Source organism: Atractosteus spatula, chromosome 27 (genome assembly GCF_055471065.1).
Source record: "Atractosteus spatula isolate fAtrSpa1 chromosome 27, fAtrSpa1.hap1, whole genome shotgun sequence".
In the NCBI taxonomy this organism is placed as follows: domain Eukaryota; kingdom Metazoa; phylum Chordata; class Actinopteri; order Semionotiformes; family Lepisosteidae; genus Atractosteus; species Atractosteus spatula.
This window is the reverse complement of record NC_142732.1, coordinates 7,211,299-7,232,216: the sequence shown is the minus strand read 5'-3', so window position 1 is coordinate 7,232,216 and position 20,918 is coordinate 7,211,299. Positions and strand designations below refer to the sequence as shown.

The window sequence follows — 20,918 nt, the reverse complement described above, 5'->3', positions numbered from 1 at the left end:
GGAGAGGAGACAGCCCGGCGGTATCTGCCTGTTGCGGTGAGCAGCTCAAGGGTCTGACTCACACTTTCCTGACACCTCCTGTCACCCTTGGTGAGGCTTCACAGAAAAAAAAACTCCACGTGTACACTGGTTTTTATTTTAGCTTTCAGATTATATCGGAATATTTTTTTTTTAAATCTTACTAAATTTAGACGCTGTCTGAGCGGCTCTTTCTCTGATCAACTGTAGAAAGAAGCTCTGGTAGCCCTGCAGTCCTGGACCCGGTCTCGGACAGGATGAACAGAACATGCTTATTCCCTTTACAACCCATAATAAACCATAAAGCATGTATTAAGAAGCCAATACATAAAAATGAATCTGTAGGGATTATTCTTTCTATACGTGAGATCCTATAAAGTCATTATTCATGGATTATGATGGATGTAGCTTCTAGACCTGATGACAAAATCCTTCTCACCACTTGCAGATTCATTACAGTACACCGGTCAAGAACTGCTGTCTTTAAAGTAGGCTCAAGAGCCCGTTTTCTTGAATCTGAATGACAGCGCACAGCCTTCCTCAGAGATGTTTCACCCTAGGACAGGAACTCGCACCACCAGAGCATTCTGTGTGTGGTCTTCTGGTGAAACAACAGCATTCAAAGAAACTGGCAGAGGACAGAGGTCTAGTGCGGCCATGCGCAGGCGACACAGGTGAAACCCACCGAGCACAGCACAGCAGACGAAATGTTAAAGGCAAAGACTCTTAAGATGCACTATTGTCATACTAACCGCTGTAATAAAGTTTAGAGCATCTTTCCCTCCCAGCTGATAGCCCGACAGCTCTCTAGCCGAGAAGTCAGAGGAGCACACACAATCAATATTTTACTTTCCCCAGTGATGAGCTGGCCGCGGAACAATTAGCTCAGCGAGGAATGGCAGACGCTTCTCCACAATGCATTGCTAGCAGGCAGCAGCCCCTGTGTGATCACAGGCGAGGTCCCACCTGTCCTGCGCCTGGCCCTTATTTCAACCGCAGGACGCCCCCAGCTTCCTACAGCCGGGCTACAGCGTGAAGTACCTGCAGGGGCACGTCGTTTCGGAGATCTGAGCACGAGGCAGCACCAAACCAACTTTGGAGGCTGTGCTTTGCTCCCACTCCCTCCCACTCGCACACAGATGCAATGTCCTGCAAGGCAGGGGGGCTGAGGCACAACGCCAAGACTAATTCTGCCAGCCCAGCCTTCATCTGCTGCGAACAGGCACTCTCGCAGAAGCACATGCATGGGCACTTACATTCAAAATTAATAGCTTCTGTTCAGCTTCCATTAAGACGTAGTTAGACCAATTTATTATGTCATGCTTGTGTGTCTATATTTAAACAGGAAAGACAGGCGGTATACTACACATCAGGAAAGGTACTCAGAGTTTTTACATTTGCAGGTCTGCTGACGAAATGGAAAGGACAGTCAATACATACTTCACAGGATAAATGGCAAGCAAAATACACTAAGTACTGGTTTGAGCGGCACACAAAAAAACTATATAGAGACTGCTTCTACAGCGGGAGCTCTCAGCAGTTCTCCAAGATGAATTCTCAACCTGGCCTGCTATTAATAAACAGCAGGCTTCTTAGTATGTCATTGCAAACGTGGAAAATATTGTTGTGCACTCAGGACATGTGCCCGTTTGTGCGTAAGTAAGAGGTATTTTTAGGCCCAAAAAATGCTTTCGCTGGTCTGTGTCTGGATATGAGAGACGACAAAGCTGAAGAAGAAAGTGGCTGAAAAGGTCACGCTGCAAGAGAGAGGAAAATGAAGCAAGAAAAATTGTTCGGGGCTAATTCTCAAACCACACGGGGATTTCCAGCAAATAAACCAATATTACAAGGGTCCATTTATAACGCTTCAGCAGAGCTTCAGTTTCCAAAACTGATGATAAAAAAACAAGCAAAGAAGCATACGGAGTGATCTATTATTGACTGCACACATTGATGAAATCTTTCTTACGAACCGAAGCCTCTGTCATTAAAGATCAATCAGTTCTGCCCAGACAATCGCAACCACTAGGAGCCTGTCAGTCTTCTTTGCCGTTTATACTCAAAGGCTTACATTCTCACGAGATCTTTAACTGGTCTTTGTTAAGACATTTAGATTAAGTAATTAATTAACCAAATACATCCCCCGTAAGAGAGGATCAGCATATTGAAACATAGGTGCTTACTGTAAATTTCCGAACAATTGAATTAATGTTGATTAAAGAGCACAGTACATTGTAAACCAAACCTAAAGGACTTACAAGCTAGCTTAGTTTATTTCTTTATGTACTGAGATGGGAAGGTACAGTTGGGCCACCCACCGTTTCTCCAGTGGTGTCCGAATCCGGTGTCCTAAGGCCACAACAGTAGCTCTTTCTTCTCTGTTTCAGCACTTGTGCACCAAACCTACTGACTGCTTTATTGGAAAACACAAGTATTGCTTTCAGGTCTAGAGCCACAGGTCAGTCTGCAGTGGTGATAACCCAAGTGTGGTCCTGGATTTTTCACAGGTGTACCTTTAAATTTACTTACGGGTTAGAAGAGTGCAGCAGATTCCTTTTTAAGGGTGAAATGCTACAGACCTGAAAACGGTGTCGATGTATAACATCAGTGGACTGATTGAATTATATCGTAAGAGCCTGGAGTGAGCAGAAACACGTCACGATGGACACAGCAAGCCCCCCCTGACGCGGATCTCGGCTCGGCTCAGCTCAGCTGCACAATCAGACTCCATTAGCGCGGTTCAGGGCATCAGCAGGCCCATGGGGGTGTCAGGAGGTGGGGGAAAAAAAGCTGACGTGGCACAGATCCCCACAGGAGCAGTTATTCACTCATTTCATTAGCATCAGCATCTTTCACCTGCCTTCTATCTCGCCATCACTGAAATAAAATAACAATGCCGTGTCTTAGGAGGCCCATGTAGGGTGTGAAGGCTGAGGGCAGGAGTGACTAACAGCAGCCTGGAACCCGTGTGTCAAACAGACAGAGCAAGATTATATTAGTTGAAAGTTTTAACTCAACGATGTTTGCAATGAACCGTTCATTCCTGCAGTCCAGGCCGAATGTAATTCAGTGTGAGCTGTAACTGCTGCCACACACCATCTGCAACAGAACGTTTCAGTTTCAGGAAAAGGACGTAAAAAAACCATAAATTATAAACCGCTTCTTCTTACAAGGTTGGAAGGCCAACCAACAAATCAGGTTCTGTAAAAGCAGCAATCTAAAAAAACACAATTATAGACACCGGTTTAAAAACGATGAGAAAACGAGATTTCTGTGCATGCAGCCCAGACAACTGGGAGGCAGCGATTTAACCAAATCGGTCACCCCCACTGCCTGACAAACGCCAAGGCCAGGCAGTCTTTTTCCATGATCTCTGCCAAAGCAGCCCGCAGTTCAACCGCTTTGTCCTTCACGTTCAGAGCCCAGAGAGAACAAAAGAGCCCAGAGGACAACAAGCTTCACAACAGCTGGGGAGGCACAGGAGGAAAGGATGAGCGGCCCAGCTATCGATTCCCAGGCGGCCTGCGATTAGGCAGCTGCTCAAAGCGCCAAAAACTCACCCACGTCAGCCACTGCCATGCCAGGGACAGAAAAGGGGGCCTTTCTACACGGCTAAGGGCATGCCCTAGCTACAGTGGGGTTCATGACAGAGCAGTTATCAGATAGGACTGGAACATCAGTCTCATGCTAGGTGCCAAGTTTCCCCATCAAGAGCAATCTGCAGCACATCAGTCACCTCACCCGTCACAGCACAGTTTGGCTGTTTGGATGAAAAAAAGAGGTGAAGTCTCTTGACATCAGTGTTTATTAATGTTTTTTCCCCTGTTCAGGCAGGTAGAAAAGGCTTTTTTCTCAACCAGGGCGTTTCTTTTCAATTGGCAGCATAAAGCTACACCGCGTCTCCTGAGGAACAGCAGATATTTTCAGCAGAAGCGAGCGTTTGTAACTCACCCGAGTGCCCGCCGAGGACGCAATTACCCGTCGGCCTTTGTGTTTTTAAGGTCCCTCACGGAAGATCCTCCCAGTTCCCCACGAAAGGCGTGAGGACCTTAGCAAGCAATGCAGGTCCACACCATGACAAGTTCACAGGCTCATGAAACCAGAAGAAGAACATGAGTCACAGATTCTTACTATCATCAATACCACTCAATACGTAGGACTTGGCTACAAATGAAGCAACAAAATTCCATCAAATGACCTTTCACTGACCTAATGTTAATGCCTAATGAAGTCCTCAGAATCAGTCAAAATTCTGTGTTGGATTCAAGCCTGCCTAGGCTGGGGGGGGGGTAGATTCTAAGCATTCTTATCTCAAACTAATTTCCTTGGGTCACTCAACCATTTTTACAGCTTTTCCTTTTTTTTCTTCCCCTCTCCTGCTGGTCACAGTTTGGAAACCTCAGCCAGTCCCCCGCCCCACCCACACAAACACACCCATGTAGAAGGGGGGGGGGGGGGGGAAATCAGTGAGAAATTAAAAAAAATGGACTCGAGCGGTATTTTTTAATCATTTGTAATCTTTTTTTTTTTTAAATCCACAGAGGAAGTGTGACACGCTGCAACTCCCTCCCCCCCCAGTCATGGTTCCAACAACATTGTCCTGCTCAAAAACTCACACAGGGGACACAGACAGCACAGAAGCCCGGCTGCTTCTCGTCGTTATAGCGCAGTCAGCAGGAGGGAGATCAAATTCGCTCCTGAAACGAGCAGGCCCAAAGGAGCAACACACAGGCGCAAAAAAAACAAAACTTCTCAAAACGAAAAGGCAGATCTTGCCACGCTGAAGAAACGGGGCCAGCTCTACAAAGGCAGACTCCTTTTCTGCCATGACTCTTTCTCGGGACTCCACAGGAACAGCAACAGAGTTACAACATCCTGTTTTTCTCCCTTTTCTCTCTTCTCCCCCCCCTCTCCCTCTTGCTCTTTTTTCCTTGGTCTTCGGCCAGTTTTGGCCGGGGAGCAGAATGTGTTGCTGTAGTAATACTGTATTATCCCTGCCAGCAGCAGAACAGGAAGACTCCAATAAACAACAGTAGCTTCTGTGTAGCAGTTATGAGGCTTGGCAGGAGCTGGGAACTCAAGCCCCTTCACACACAGCCCCCTCCCCAGCAGTGCAGTTGCCCTGCTGCCAGAGACGCCAGCGATTTCTGCCTCGGAAACAGCACCAGTTTTTTAAATTGTGAAGCGCACAACCACAGCTTTTGCATCTCTGTTAAAAATACCAGCCCGTCTGTGAAGTGCTCAGCTCTGTACGCCAGTAGCACTGTGCAAACAGGAGTCACTAAACCTCAGGGCGAAAAGTGTTACTCACACCTTTCTGTGTCTCTTTCGGTCTCTAAAACTTGAAAATGTCAGAAAAGAAACCATTCAATTAAATTAGATGGCTTTGCTGTTCTGTTCCCCAGAGTTCTCACTTTTAGCAATAGGGTGCCTATCAATAAGTGGGTGTGGGTTTTTTTTGACACAGCTGAGACAATCTTGTGTATGGCATGTTACACACAGAAACAGCACGGCCACACTCCCCATCTCATCTCAAGCAACCACTCCCAAAGACCAGGAGGGAATAGCATTTCTGGAATTCAGACACATGATCAGCATGGGCAAAAATGCCAAGAAGCAACCCAAGGTCACAAAATCAGTTTTTCTGGGGGGGGATTAAGGACAAAAGCTCCATCTTATAAGGGTGTCCTTAAAAGCATGGAAAGTGCACAGCACAGAAAGTGCACTCGACCCAGAAAGAGTGACGGTGCACTCCCTGATGTTCAAAGTACACGTCAGTGAGGCAGTGATCCAGGGCCGTGCCCGGGCGCAAACAAGCACAGCAGAAATGAAAAAGTGACAGTCTCGATCGACGGCAGATCACGCTCAGCCCAAAGCAGGGCGGACTGTGGCTTTCCTCTAGTGGTTATCCGCCGCATGAGAAAGAGGGAAGAGTTTTATCCAGCGGGCCTTACCGCTCGTGTCCTCTCCCTGCCCGTCTGGCTGGAAAGGTGATCAGCCTCCCAACGACGGAAGCACAAAGCAACCCCTGACAGCCAGGTTTGCACGGCAGCCCATTTAGACAAAGTCCGTTCAGACCAAAGCATGGCATTCCGCCAGAGCAGGGCGAGCTGGGAGCAAGCCCGTCATAAATAACTTACAGAAATGAGAATTAAAGGGCCCTCCTCGCTTGAACAACAAAGCACAACAAACCTCCTAAGGCTGAGCCCAACATCCTGATGGATGAAGCGCAGAGCGAAACAGACCTTTCTCACACAACCAGAGCGGCGCCCTCGACTCCCGCGGACCAGGTGTTGAAACCTCGTGGTCAACTGCTGCATCGCAACGTGAAAAAAGACGAACAGGAAAAGCTGTTAGCCCGAATAAGTTCGGGAATGGTCCTTGATCTCTCAGAAGCTGTCCAAGATAAGATCGCAGAAGTAATATCCCTCTGCGCCACACAGACAGCCTCAGAGAGCAGGGCTCAGTTGGATACATCTAAGAGGATGCGAAAAAGCATCTCATGCATCTTATGTTTCCCATGCTTAGTATTTCAATGCTAAAAATATGTGTTCAAATGAGGAGGGCAACACAGCTCCTAAAACTTAATAAATAAGAAAGAAAAAAAATCTCCCTGCACGTTGTATTATTTTGAGCTACCAGAGATTAAGGCGAAATTTCAGCACCCTGTCCAGGATCGCTCCAGTGACAACATCCCCTGAGCGCTCAATCCATTATGCTAAAAAGCTGTTATATTTTTCTGGTCCGCCAAATACTTTTTTACAAATGAAAGGAGGCTGTTTGGCCCATCTAATCCTGTTTGATAGGTAGCAGCTGATTGATCCAAGTATCTCATCCTGCCGTTTCTTAAAAAGAGCCTGACTATTGCGCAGGATCCTCCAGCTCTTATTTCTCTGTCGATTCTGAAGAAATCCACAGGGCTGACTCTCTCAAAGCCTTGGAGGATTTCGAATGCTCATATCAGATCCCTTCATCGTCTTCTTTGTTCCAAGGCCAAAAAGATTCGGCGCCTACAGCACCACAAGTAGTTTAGATGGGACTCTAGACTGCTGCCGTTTTTTTGAGCCACAAGACGCTGCTTAGACCCATAAGCTTATGGACCGTGTCGGCAAATCAGAAGAAAGAATTACAACGCTGAAAGACACCCGTAAGGGCTATCACTCCCCATCGGCATAAGTACGCATCGTGAAACAGAAAGAGAAACCAGTTTCACACAGTATCAGTAAAACCCTTTTACAAAGGATACTAAAAGATTGCAGCAAGACGTCCTATTTCTATTTAGCTTTGTCAGTGGTATGCTTTGGACAGAAATATCCCTGCTCATCCTATAGCCCCTGTGCGAGACAGAAGTGTTAAGAAGAGACAGGAGGCCAGAGTGAAGAACAGAACCTTCTTATTATTCCCCTCTCAACCTCAACGTCTGAGTCATTTCTTTGGCTTGCACTCCTATCCAGTCTGACTTATATTTGCACCCATTTGTACAGCTGGGTATTTCAATGGAGCAATTCGGGTGAAGAACCTTGCTCACTGGTACCTCACCTGGGATTTGAACCCTGGCTGTTCAGTTCATAGGGACCTGCCTTCTCCCCATGATTACTGTAATACTCCAGCAAAGACCCTATCTTTAAAATAGCACTGATTTACGCAATATAAATTAAAACAAAATAAAAAAGGTCAACCTTAAGACAAATCAAGAACTTTTTTAATCGTAACGCCTGGAAAACACACTGATCCCGTGGGGCTGTTCTTCTGGAAAATCGCACGCAGAACCAAATAATGCTACCTAACCTGAACTGATGAGCGACTACATCCAGCACCCGGTGTTCCAGCTCCGCAGGAGTGCTGCATGGGACAGTCATCAGCGGGCAGCTAACTGCAGCGCTCTTCAAGAAACAGAAAGGGCAGCAGCTCACCCCAAAGTCCAAAGCCTGACTGAGCTGCATTAGAGTAGCACCGAATCTCTGAAAAGAAGGTCTTTGGACAAGACAGGCCAGTGTTTCACACAATCTCAAGCTCTAACCATTTAAAACCTTGGAACCCACACTAAGACAGGACACGCAATCACCCTTTCCCTTCTGAAACCATGTCAGCCCTTTGCCTTGGGAATTACTCCAGATTTTTTTTCTGCTCCCCTATTGGTATAATTCTTGCATTTTACCATTATTTATTGATTGGTTTTTGCTGGGTAAAAAAAAACCATCTCACATACTGTATGCGTGTTCTTTGAATAGCCCTCCTCAACATTTAAAAAAAAAACAAAACACCCAGCTCAATTATTCTAGCTCCATCAGGGCAGGGTGTGGATGGATCCTCATTTTTTGCAGGTTTGTTTAATTGCAGCAGCAACAAAAGAGACAGACCTGCCTTGCTAGCATTCCTCTCCAGGGCTGTGTCATGTGTCACCTGGCGTCTTCAATTGTGACCTTGCTCATGCTCCTAATGCACTTACCTTCAATCCCCTGAGGGCTGCACCGTTTCCCTGCAGTGTCTGCCCCTCCTCTGCCAGCACAATGGGCACAATCAGGGACAAAGGCATCAGACCAAGGTTCCCTCTGACTAGATAGCCAAGTATTGAAATTCTTGTCATTTTCTCTGGTCTGCTCTCTCTCAGTTTGAGGGAGGTTGTTCCTGTTTAAATGTCTATGGGAGAATGCATGCAAATTACAGATCCTCTTGTACAACGATGGATCAATCCCTTTTTTTGTGGAACACATGCACATGAATGCGAGACATTCACCGCTGTGCCACAAAACAGCGATCTCTCTTTTCAGCAAAAGTGCTGTCATGTCTCTAATTTCTAGTGTTTAAGAAAAAGCATTGTGATTTTTATCATGTGAAGTATTATGCAGGAGAGTGTGGGTGATCTAATTATTGCGCAGAAAGGAAATAATTGTCATGACAGCAGAAAGTTCAAAACACTGTCATGACGATTAATTCCTTTCTGTGCATGAGCCTGGACTGACAGATGCATACCGAATTGTTTCCCTCACTGTCCAAGATCGAAGCCTCTCTTCTGCGCCCTGAATGACCTTTTTCTCTAGGTTGGGGATTTTGTTCAGTAATACTGTCCTTGTCTCTGGGGGGAAGGAATCTTTGTAAAATTCATTGAGGGTCATGCTGAGATGATTGTAAAGAGCTGAAAGAACACAGAGAGGTGCACTGTACCTGTAGCAGTTTTTAAGGTGCTGGTATCTTGACAGGTTCATTTTGAGATCATGTACTATAAATTGGTTCATCAGCTGAATGTATTTCAATGATTTTGTGGGTTTTGGGGAAGTGTGATGGAGGTTTGGAAATTGTGGATTATATCTGCTTCTTTGTTAATAAAAGTGAATTATATTGCATTTTTTATAATTGTCTGACATTAATGAATATTTAATAGGTTTATTCCATGCTGAAAAAAAGAAGAAAGAGAACACAACGTTTCGGCCGTGGAGCCTTCTTCAGGTGTGTCAATTAATGAATATTAAAGAGTGTTTTAAGACCCTGTCATTTCCCTATTAAAGCAACTTCACAGACTTCACAACTTCACATGACCAGAGTCACACACACATGGCGTATCTGGATGAATTCTTCAGATGTAGGTAATTCAAGCAATGTTGGATAAAATCTCCATGTTCCTGGTGAACAGGAGTCAGGCTGACATTGTCACTGTGCAGTGTACTTAATCAGTAGATTGTAAACCAAAGGGCAGCAGTGGAGGTTGATTAGGCAGATTAGAAAGATTAGGTCTGCAGAGGCCTTGTAATGTACCTAAACATTAACACGCAGTCTGTGAGGCTGCATGTTTAAGGAGAGTTCAAACAGACCAATGGTGCAGATCACAGAAGACTGTATAGTTGAATAAGAAAGTGAGAATCAATCAATGGTCTCTGTATTCTGCAGCAGTGTTATAGCAGTGGTCACATGTTAGAGCTGTTTCTGTGTTCTGATTCTGCACCATCACTATATAGCAGAGGGGAACATGTGACAGCGGTTTTCCAGTATGAAGCAGGCTTTCAAGCGTAACTTTTCAAATCATTTGCTATTCATCTGTACACGTAGTTTGGTCTTACTGGTTGATAATGGGGCAGTGTAAAGTGAACAGTGAGATTAATAGATGGTTAATTTCCCATGGCCTTTCCTGGTTTTCCAAGACGCTACATAGCCATTTATTTATGTTTATGTTAATCTCCCCTCCCAATCAACAGATCCTCACTCCCTTTCCAGTTCATTTAATATACCAAACTTAATGAACCTGTCAAATGTAAATAATTTTAAATTGGAGTAAATGTCCCAGTTTTCAGACGTCTGCTGTACCAGTATTATACACTTCAGTTTCTGCTGCATCTCCATGCTTTAGGCCTAAACTTTAAGACTGTAATCTTCCAGCTTCTCCAGAATGTATAAAACACTTCCTATCCCCTGAGGCAACTGTACTGGACAGTTCTGTTGTTTGCCACAGCGGTGTCTGTATTTAAAAGACATTTTGCAGGACTGCAATACTGCTGCCATTTAAACCAGCAGAAATTAAATGTCATACACACACGAAAGTTCCTGTAAAAAGAAGATACAAGCATTCTAGAGCTAGGAAGATACATTACTAGTTATCCTTAAGCACGGCAATAACTGGATTGCTGTTAAGTTATACAACAATACTACGACTGATGGAGGTAAATCAAATCCTAACTAGTTCTAACCCCTTTAGCTGCGACCAGTGAAGCCACTTAAAACTAAGCTGGTGCAGAAAGTCCACTCGTTTAATTTGATCTTCTGTACACAATATTTGCCGTTCTCCATGTGCAGAAACCATGTTTTTAAAATGACTGATAACTTGCAAAAATACCATCGGTAAACTCCCTGAGAGCACACTGCAGCTAACTCTGACGCTCCCTGCAAAGAATGCCGATATGCACAGGCTACAGGCTGACAAGAGGCCAGGGGATTCTGCATCGATAGCTCTGGGGATCTCAAGCACATGTGACACAGACACAGCCTTTCTCAACGAAGTGAAAATGGTGCAAATTTAGAGTGCCGTGCAAGCTTTGGGATACAATAAAAGAGGACCGCATTCCAGGGCAGACTTTTTTTGTGTGTTGATTTAACAATCAAAAGACTCTTTCTCTTTTTACACTGCTGTGCGCTGCAGAGAAAAGGCACAGATGACTCTTTTTTTTAGACAAAGCATTACGAAACTCGACATCCTGTGCCATCAAAGCAAAAAGGAAGTTGAAGCTTGAAGGAGAAACCATGAGCCTGATAAGGGCTACTGACTTAAGAATAAACAATGTAGGAAGGGAGGAAAGGACAGCGGGGAACCTGCCAGCAGTGCAGATCCACAAACCTGCCTGCAGAACAATCCTGCACTGTTTGGAAAGCGGAGACTTGGTGGCTGTCTATGTACAGTACAGTACATCCATACTGGCACAGAAAACCTGATTTATTCACAGACAAGAGCATATTGTAATGGATCCCAAAGGCATTGTAAAGTAAATGCCCTAGTCCCTGCTCTAATGCATTACAGGGGAAATCAAAACGAAACAAACTCATGGAAAGCATACAAATAAAATAAAAACTAAAGCTGGTGGAAAGCCATCAGGAGAGGAGCTATCAGCTCCATTCTTGGGAAACACACAGAAGAGGGTGAAGACAGATTGTCAGCAGAGCTACAGCACAACCAAACCAACTGGATTAACCAGATGAGACCCGCTGAGTCTCCCCAGGTAACTGGTTGCAGGCTGTGCAACTTAGCAGAGATAAGCAGACATAAATGAGAGTGTGGCATCCTCTCCAGGGTGGTCACCATGACCACTGTGCGCACACAGCCCACGTCATGGTAGCGCTGAAGGACCCCACCTGCTAGTGAAGGCAAAATGAATAAGAAACAACTCCCACCCCCCTCCCATAAGATGGATGAGATGGTATGGACCGGGACTGTACCATTTCTTACTGTGGGGGCAGACCAGACGAAATTGACTTTCATGGGATAAAAGCTCAGAGTAGACTGTAAGCACTGTAAAAACACTAGTCGTTACATTTGTATGCAACTGAATATGAGTGGTTTGCTAAAACTCACTTCTAAATGAACTCCTTTTTCTGTAATAGGTTTGTCTTTTATTTAAAATAAGGTTTCTGCACACTGCAAACTTCTGCGAGGAGAGCAGAATCGTTACACGCTGCAGCACTGCACTGACACAAGATGGAGAAAGGAAGGCATCATGGACTCCCCATGACAGACACCGCTTATGCAAGCAAACCTGTGTGACGACAGGAGTTTCTGCGGAGTAACTGACATTCAAATTCCTGACAGGCCCAGCCCCTCAGCACACAAATCATTTCCATTACTTGTTTGTGTACAGACATTGTGCACCAAATAAACCATGAAAACTCAGAAGCACAAGCCATTTCCTTATACAAAACGCACATTCAAAAATGACGTTCCTCTTACCACCTGCGACCTGATGGCGCGCAATAATAAACAGACCATTTTGGCCCGAAATGACGACTTTGCAACAGCGTCTGTTGGAGAAACATTGCAAGGTTAGCTCAGTGCACTCTATGTGGGTTTCAACATAGAACTGCATGACTTCAATGTAAATTTTAATCATTCTTCTTTTTTCTTGCAGGCACCTGAAAACAAATGTCCTGTTATTTATGAAGTATTATATCAATAAATGGGCAACACATGAGCGACACAGTACCTACCAGGCTGGAACTGTGGTAAATTCCCCACCCAGTGGGCATAAGAATTTATTTCCAACCTGACACATAGAAAACACACAATCTAGCACTATTGTGCCAGTCCTTCGTCACTCTAGCTTGTCAGAAAGGAGCCTCATTGAGACGAATAATGCATTCACTGATATCCATAACACAACCTTGAGGATCTATTCAGAGAGCTCACCAATTCAATCCTCTGAAATATTAACTTGCGGCAGCAGGTTCATTGAACCTATCGCTGGTGCAAACATAAAGACAGAAAGGAGATGCAGTGTCTCCTGTCATCCTGTTGTTCGCTATACAGTCTGAGAGCAATTGAGCAGTACAGCCAGAGCGCTTCCACAACTGCAGGCTGTTTATGTGTGAGAAGAAAAAAAAAAAACAGTCTCGAAGGCTGTCTTTTACTTTCGCCTCTTCTTCCTTCTTTCTTGCTCTCCCCGTGCGCGTCATTTGATTTTATTTAACAACGAACCCTGAAAATGCGTAGGAGGAAACATGTCTAAATATAGACGCAGCCACAATACCACACTGCAAGCGCACAGCAATCTCTTTTCAACACCCAGAGAAGACACACTGATAATAAGACATTTTCATCTACTGATCACGGCTCTTAAACAATCCAAAAGAAGAGTCTGTGCAAAAGCAAGAAAAACAGCCTTTAAGACACACTGAGTGGATTCAATGGGCAGAACTACAAACAGAACTCAAGTGGTTAAACGTCCCTCTATCCCTTTTTTATGACTCCCAAATTAAAAAAGTCAGGTTTTTTAACTGTTGTTCAGGTTGGGTTTAAGCCAGATTTCTATTGCAACATGAAAAAAAGTAGAGTAGTGGTAAAACAAGTTAAAGTTTTGCACGTAGTGCAGAAAAGTTAAATTAAAAGCACTCTGGTTTAGAAAATACTGTACAACAGCCCTTGAGGAGCAGATACATCAGGTGCTCCATGTGGTGAACCGAGCTTGCAAGGAATGCTGGGAATTTCATCATTTGGGCACTCAATTATGAACTTAATTTTTAAAAATAGCCAAACAACACTTCAGAAAACATCTTGATTGCAGAATATTAATCTACAAAATGTCTAAACTGCTCCTCCTTCAGGAGGTTAGGTTAGTTAAAGGTGAAAAGGCCATGTTATGGCAATTTTCAAGTCGAAAGAAACTCAAAGCACCTAACAAAGGAACTGTATTTTAAATTAACGAATGGTTAAAAAGGCACTTATTGACACTCAATAAAATCTTTAAAAGCAACAACAATAAATAAAAAAAGCTTTTGTAAAAATGCTGACCGTCTTTTTTACAGGTTTGGATTTTATTCTGTTTTGATTACGTCCGAGACATCCAAATTTTAATATTAGCAGGGTACCTGAAACGTAAGAAGCACTGATGTGAGCCTGTTTAACGGAGATATGACTGTGTATGCACAACAATAAGACACCCCCTCACGTCTACAAACAAGCTCACCTAACGGTAACACATATAATGACAGACCCAAGAACAGAGTCCTGAAGCGCACCACACATACTATGAGCTAATTTGGATACAAAGAAGTACTGTCTGTTGACAATTCCAGAGTTGCTCATTCTTTAAGAAGATTAATTAAATAAAGTAATGTTGTACAGCATGGGCGGCCTACTGTGGTGCCAGAGAGCCACAATCCAGCATACGTCATAGGTCACCCCTAAATAGTCAATTGGTAAAGACTCGGAACACATGTGAGTTTTGATTGACTCAATGAAGTTGGGAATGATCTACCGTGTCCCACTAGAGCTACAGTGTCTTGACACTTTCATTTCAAGAGATCTCTAAAAGGCTTAGAAGCACAACCTAAGTGTTCAAACCAAAATTTTTCCATCTTTCCATCTTTCATTACAATGCCCAGGGATGGTCACCATTAGGATCTAAAGCATCACTCAGGTCTGAAAGGACTTAAATAAATACAGCACTTGGAACTGCACACATAATCAGACGATAACCTTGAAAAGAACGCTAGCACAAGAAGACAACATCCTGGTCCACAGGCGCCAACTAATCACTTTCTCCTGGTTTCTCAACAGTGCCCACAGGTCCTGGTCCACCTGTAAAATCACTATGTACAGTGGACCAGATACCACAGAGGCAATAGGAAGATGCAGGCTGAGCGATTACAGAGAGACAAAGAGAGTGTGTTTAGTGGAATGGAGAGTTGTAGAGATGTTCCCACTAGAGGAGGATTAAAGGTTGAAAACTGAAGAGCTACAATGTAGCACTTCACTTCAAGAGCAAGGGCACAATTATCTTTCACTGCAACAGCAGGCAGGGCACCACTGTGAATGTAAAGTGCCATAACAAATCCCCTTTGGTGAGATTTTAATGCAGGTTCAAGCCTCTCTTCAGTGCACTGAAGAGCACTCTCAAACAAATAGGCCCAATTCAAAGCAATAAAACCAGACGTGAATCAACAGCTGGCTGCTGTTCTCCACCTTCATTCTGTCTGGTGTTCTTTTGGGGAATTAGATCTCATTGTGTTGCATGTATGTGGGACACCTGTTGACTTGCATTCCGTTACCAGTCTGTACCCTCTCAGACAAAAAGAATGAACACCACCAAGAGGAAAGTTTACATTATAATGCACAACACAACAAACTGCACTTCTATTTTTAGATTGTATACTGTAGTTTAATAGTACAAAGCAGTTGTACACTTTTCAATATATTGCAGCTTAAATTATGAGGAGTTTGAATTTTTTAAATGTCCTGCTTATAGCACTTAACAAAAGGATACACCTGTTTAAACCCTGCTCACTGAACACTGCCTCTGGGCTCCTCACTTTACGACACACCTCTCGAGCAGGTCTGGATCCTGTCGATTTGTAAAGCAGTATCCATTAAAAGGAAACACATGAATATATTCTGTCGAGGGGAACTCCTCTTCCAGTACAGGTGTCAAAACATTACGGAAAATCCTGATTGTAAATTCCCCAGCCCAGCAACTTGGAGCAGGCAGAACCTGGAGAAACACAGTAATTAACTGTTGACTCTGCTTTCAGTGCGGCATTGCATTTCAGTGACATATACAGGTGGTGAAAGCAGTGATCAGTTGCACAAGAGCTCTGAAGCAAGAGTTGCATATTCAGGTCGGGCGGGATGGTTCGGCCTACAATTTTGTAACACACTGCGGCTGACAGTGGCAGGTTTAATGCAGAATTCAATTCAGCTTGACTGTCAAGCCAGGAGGCTGACTTGCACATCCCTCTACAGCACTGCCCACATCACTTCCTGTCTCTAAAAGCAGGAATTTCCCTGTGGGGTGGGCTCTGGAATGCAGGTAAGAGATGGACTTCCTGCACGAACAGGAAGCAGAAGTGAAAGTGACATCTTCAGGACGAGGAACAGCGAGACCTTTCGTCACGCCTGTGACAAGAACAGCCCCCTCACAGAAAGTGTTCCTTCTGCAAGGTCGATGCTTCAGTAACAGTTTTGCCTTTGTGTAACTATCTCTCTTTGCCACTGCAACCCCATTCATTTCGTCCCCTAAAGCAAAATGAGCCAAGAGAGTGAGCATATATGGGTCTCCTCCAATTGCACATCCCCAGAAATGCCACCAGGCCAGATCATAAAGAGGCAAAGACTTTCCTTTAACAAGAAGTCATCTGTCTATTACTAGTCATGTTCGTACATGACAATCCTAGGGCAAACAAAAGGGACACCTTAGCTAAACAAGTATTCCCCTAATGTCCATTAAACATCTCTTCTTGAACAAAGAACTCCAAAAATAACTTATTTGTACTGTATGTTGTCTTCTTTATTCTAACAACCATTATGGTTCAGCATGTAGGTAGTCCTTACAAGACAAGGAAGAATTGGTGTATGCTCAGCTGAGCCTTGCAGCATCGCATGAAGGCTCACTGGTGCAGGTAAAAGCAGCCTAACAGACTTTCAATTCAAGTTTGAAGTACAGTGTTCCAACTCAGCTTGATCCACAAGAGCCACGATTTATGGCAAGACCAACATAGCCAACACAGCATGTAAACACACACAGACTAGACCAAGGGTCACTGATCGCTCTTTCAGAAGGTCTGCGCTGACAAGAGACTGAAGGACAAGCTAGGCTGACCCACTCTCTGTGTGGCCATGTGCTTCTTGGCCGAAGCCCATTGGCTGGAACTTTTTGACAGCAATTGTAAGCCTTAACCCTTCCGTTCCATTCTTCCATTGCAAAGCCTTTGGTGCTGCTGATCCTCCTGTCTCCTCATACGATTCTCAGCAGCAAGGGAAACAGGCTAATTCATAGGCAATGAATTACAGTTCTGGCAGAAAGAACCATCTGTAATGTCCTGGAAGTGACACAGCCGCTAGCCATTTCCTTACGACAAATCTCGCTTTCCACCAGGCAACGTGACACCTGCTCTTCAATGCCTTAAGTGCTATGTTGGGACCTCTATGAAGCAACAAACCAGGCAAAACAAATAAAGTGAGAGGTTAGGTTTGATCTTTTTTCAACACAGATACAAAACGAGTACAGGGACAAACAAACCCCACCTGACCAATTCTTAGATAAATACAGACAGCTGAGTTTCTGGTGGCGCTTCAGTGCATTTTTAGGCATATCTAAAAGAAACAAGCATACTTTATACTGAAGAATACAATTGGAATGGTTTTAAATATGATGTTCTTACAATTGGTCTACTTCAGAAATGTAAAGCATAAGGTGCTTTGGTGTTTAGCTTTCATAACCCAAGTTTTACATGGTAAATCCCAGTTTCCAACTTTCTCCTATGTATCAATGTGGCAAAATCCAGGTTATGCTGAAAAACATGTTTTATTTTACAGTTTAATTCTAAAACTGTTCGAAGATTTAGGCCAAATCACTCCTTCACTAAACCCACTGGGAAAAATCTGCTTAGGCACACTTTGCAGGAAATCACTGTGACACTTTCTCTCCCCGTTTTCATGTAAGAACACTTCAAGAAAACTAAATTCTTCCTAATAATCTAGCTTCAGGTTTACATTACGTCAAATCAGAAAATGGGACAGACATTCTGGGAAGACAGCAAAGCACAAACACCCACTCTTGATATTCCTAAGTTGCTAATTAATGTGACTTTGCAGTATATCTGAAATATGTCTTAGTGCCAACCATTTAAAAAAAGTAGCCCTTTCATCAGATCTTTATTCTGACTACTTTCTCCTTTTATTCCTAAACGAACATTTTTCTTGTACAGTAAAGCCAAATGAGGCATTAGTGTTGCCAAAGTAAAGCCCACCTCAACATTGTCACTTTCAAGCTCAATGCATCTTGGGAATGGAAGAGAATTTAGAACCATAAATTAGTATCACACTTAAATGCCTAAATATTTAGTCTCTCCCTGTAACTGGCCTGGCCTTGCTGTTAGAGGAATATCTGTTGGGAGCTGCAGACTTCTGTTATGAAGGAATGCTCTTATGTTTTTTCAATGCCCCAGTATCTCAGCACCCTCAACACACCCTAGTGGCATTTCTGAGCCAGCCCCAACACCGACACAGTGGGAACCACTTATTATAATAAAAATAGACTTTACTTATATAGCGCCTTTAAAGGTGGCTTCTCAAAGCGCTTAAGAGAACCAGAATCAGAAGCTATTAGAAGTCTGTTAGTGACTTTGACCAGGACAGTTTCTGTGCTATGACATTGTCGGAAGCCAGACTGGAGGGGTTCAAAAAGATTATTTTCAATGAGGTAGTTATTTCACTGAATTTTTAACAGCACATTCTAGATTTTTTGCAAGGGTAAGTTGGAGATGGGGTGAAAAATTGTTTCGATTGTCTAGAGCCATGTCTGGCTTTTCTGGCATGGGGGCAATGAGGACCGTTGGAACAACACCAGTGCTCGAGGAGGGCGTCGGGAGTTTCTGGAGGGACTACTGCAGTTACCTGGGCGCAGGCAGGTCCCACGGAGATGACCCCCTCCCGTCTGCCCGCCCCAGGTGGGCTCACCGCTACTAATGACGGCGTTTTCAGACCAGCTCAAGGCCACCCACCCAATTTTAACCGTTTCTGTTTGAGCAGCGTTGCGGCCAACCGACATCAATATTTTTGGGGTGCTGCCCAGCCGACAGACGCGAGTTAAGGTTCGCCCTGGTGGGAACAGCACCGCGGCAGCTGGAGAAGCCCTGAGGACTGGCTGTCCGGTCCCCTGCGGATACCCTACTGCTTTCCGGGACGATGAACCCCACTGTTTCCTCCGCAAACCTCAGCAACGGGTATTTAAAGACAGGCGTAACCTCTCTAGAGCTGAGCGTAAACGGAGAGGTTACACTGACCGTGCTCTCCCACTGCCGCGGGCTTGTTCGTCTGAGGAATTTCTCTCATTTGCCTTTGAAACATCTCCGTGAAACAGCAGTCGCCACAGGGCCGTGTTTCACTCGCCCGTTCTCTCCTCTCCACCGGCCTGCTCCTGCCTCTGCTGAGCAGGCTCAGAACGGGCTCTGGTCCTGGAGTCCGGTGTGTGTGTGTGTGGGCGGGGGGGGCGCTCCTGGAATGATCTTTGCGGATATTTCAGGGATTTATCCACCTCGTTTGGGACTTTCTGTGAGGCTCGGTCAGCTGTGACCACGGTGTGTCGAAATAGTTTGTTATTTTGTGTTTGTGTGCGTGCGCGGGGGTGTTCGCACTCATGCAGTACTCTAAAACAATTGCAAAAATTGCTGTCGACTCCCTTATGCTCAGAAAGCAGGTAGAGGGTTAATAAATGAACTCACATCTGAAAGAATACCTGCATATATTTCCTGGACAGCAGTGCTGTAGAATTAATCCCTATGGCTTGATTTTACACAAAACTACTTTTGATTGAAGCAAATTTTTTTTTCTGCAGCAGGTCTACCCCAAAAACACTGGGCAAGACATAAATACCAGTAAAACCCTGAGGTTCAGCCCATTTCAGACCATCAAGACGTCCATACACAATTACAACAACAATTACAGCAGAAATTAACCAGCTAACAAACTGTTCCACTTGACTCCTCGAGACCTTATACAACAAAGACATAACATCACGATGATAAAAACGAACCGGCGCCGCATTTCACCAAGGTCCAAACTGCACGTACTTACTAAGCCTATGTAATGGCCAAGATCACGTATAGCTCAACTGCGCCGACTGTGATACAGCAATTGTCCTGATCCAAGCCAGCACCTGCCCCGACCACCGCCACCTCCCCTACAGTACATCTGCCCTGACATATTTACATAGTTTCCTCCTGAGAGGCTTCTCCAGTATCTAAATTAATAGGTTATTGCTACAAGAGCAGCTACATTAATAAATTAAAACCGGAGAGACCTTTGATATTGACTCTGCGGGCCTAAATGTCACGAATTTAAATAAAAGAATATCTCCTTCAATTAAAGATTACCGGACGGCTTCTGAGAGTTGATGATAGCCGGAGAATTTAATATTCCCTCTTAACGCGTTCAGAGTGGAGCCCCTTGCACAAGCCAACTCTACAGTTTATGACCGGGCGGGTTTTCATTTACAGAAGAAGCGATTTTTATTTATGAAAGCGGGGCAAGTCTTTTGCGCAAAAGAACCGAACTGACAAATGACTGTGCAGTGGCAGAGATGCGCAATCTTCATCTTGTCACACAAAAACAAAACAGAAGACTCAACTTCGCAGGGACGCTATATTTTCGAAGCGCATTCTTTTTTTTTCTCCTTCTTCTGGTATTTTATTTCAGATCCACCAACAATCACCTATCCTATCTCTCTCTCTCTACCACACACAAAGTCGCCGAGATGACGTGCTTTAAAGTGGATTTGTTTTCCCTTTGGAGGGCGGAAAGATCACAAAGTACAGCTCAACGTACATCTTCGATCACCTTGCACAACATTACTGAAACACTGCAGCGCAAAGCCCCGAGCCAGGCGAGGCGAGACTATGAAGCGATGAGACAGCTCCTGCAGGAGAGCGCACTGGGCTCTACACTGTAACTGCTGTGCGTAAAGGTCTGCGGCTTCGCTCATTACCTCCAAAGTGCGTATTTCTTGCTGGGTAAGGTCGTTGGACGCGGCGCACTTGGTCCGGAGCCCCTGCAAGCTGGAGATGGAGATCTCGATCATGTCCTGGATGAGCTCGCACTGCTGTAGCGCGGCCATCGCCTCGTCACGGCCACTCGCCCTCTCCGGCACCTCGTCACTCTCCACCATGTTCCCCTCTTTGCCAGACTCGGTGTCCATTCCTCGGCATTTGGG

General features: G+C 44.6%; 1 protein-coding gene across 1 annotated transcript in view; it reads right to left on the bottom strand.

Annotated features, from left to right (window-relative positions):
* myo18ab (myosin XVIIIA b) overlaps positions 1-20,918 on the bottom strand; it is a 272,470-nt gene extending 251,552 nt beyond the window's left edge. Inside the window, exon 1 of the mRNA XM_088907095.1 lies at positions 20,694-20,918. Within this exon, the coding sequence (XP_088763221.1) occupies positions 20,694-20,903 (210 nt within the window). The 5' untranslated portion in view covers positions 20,904-20,918. The remainder of the gene's footprint in view (positions 1-20,693) is intronic.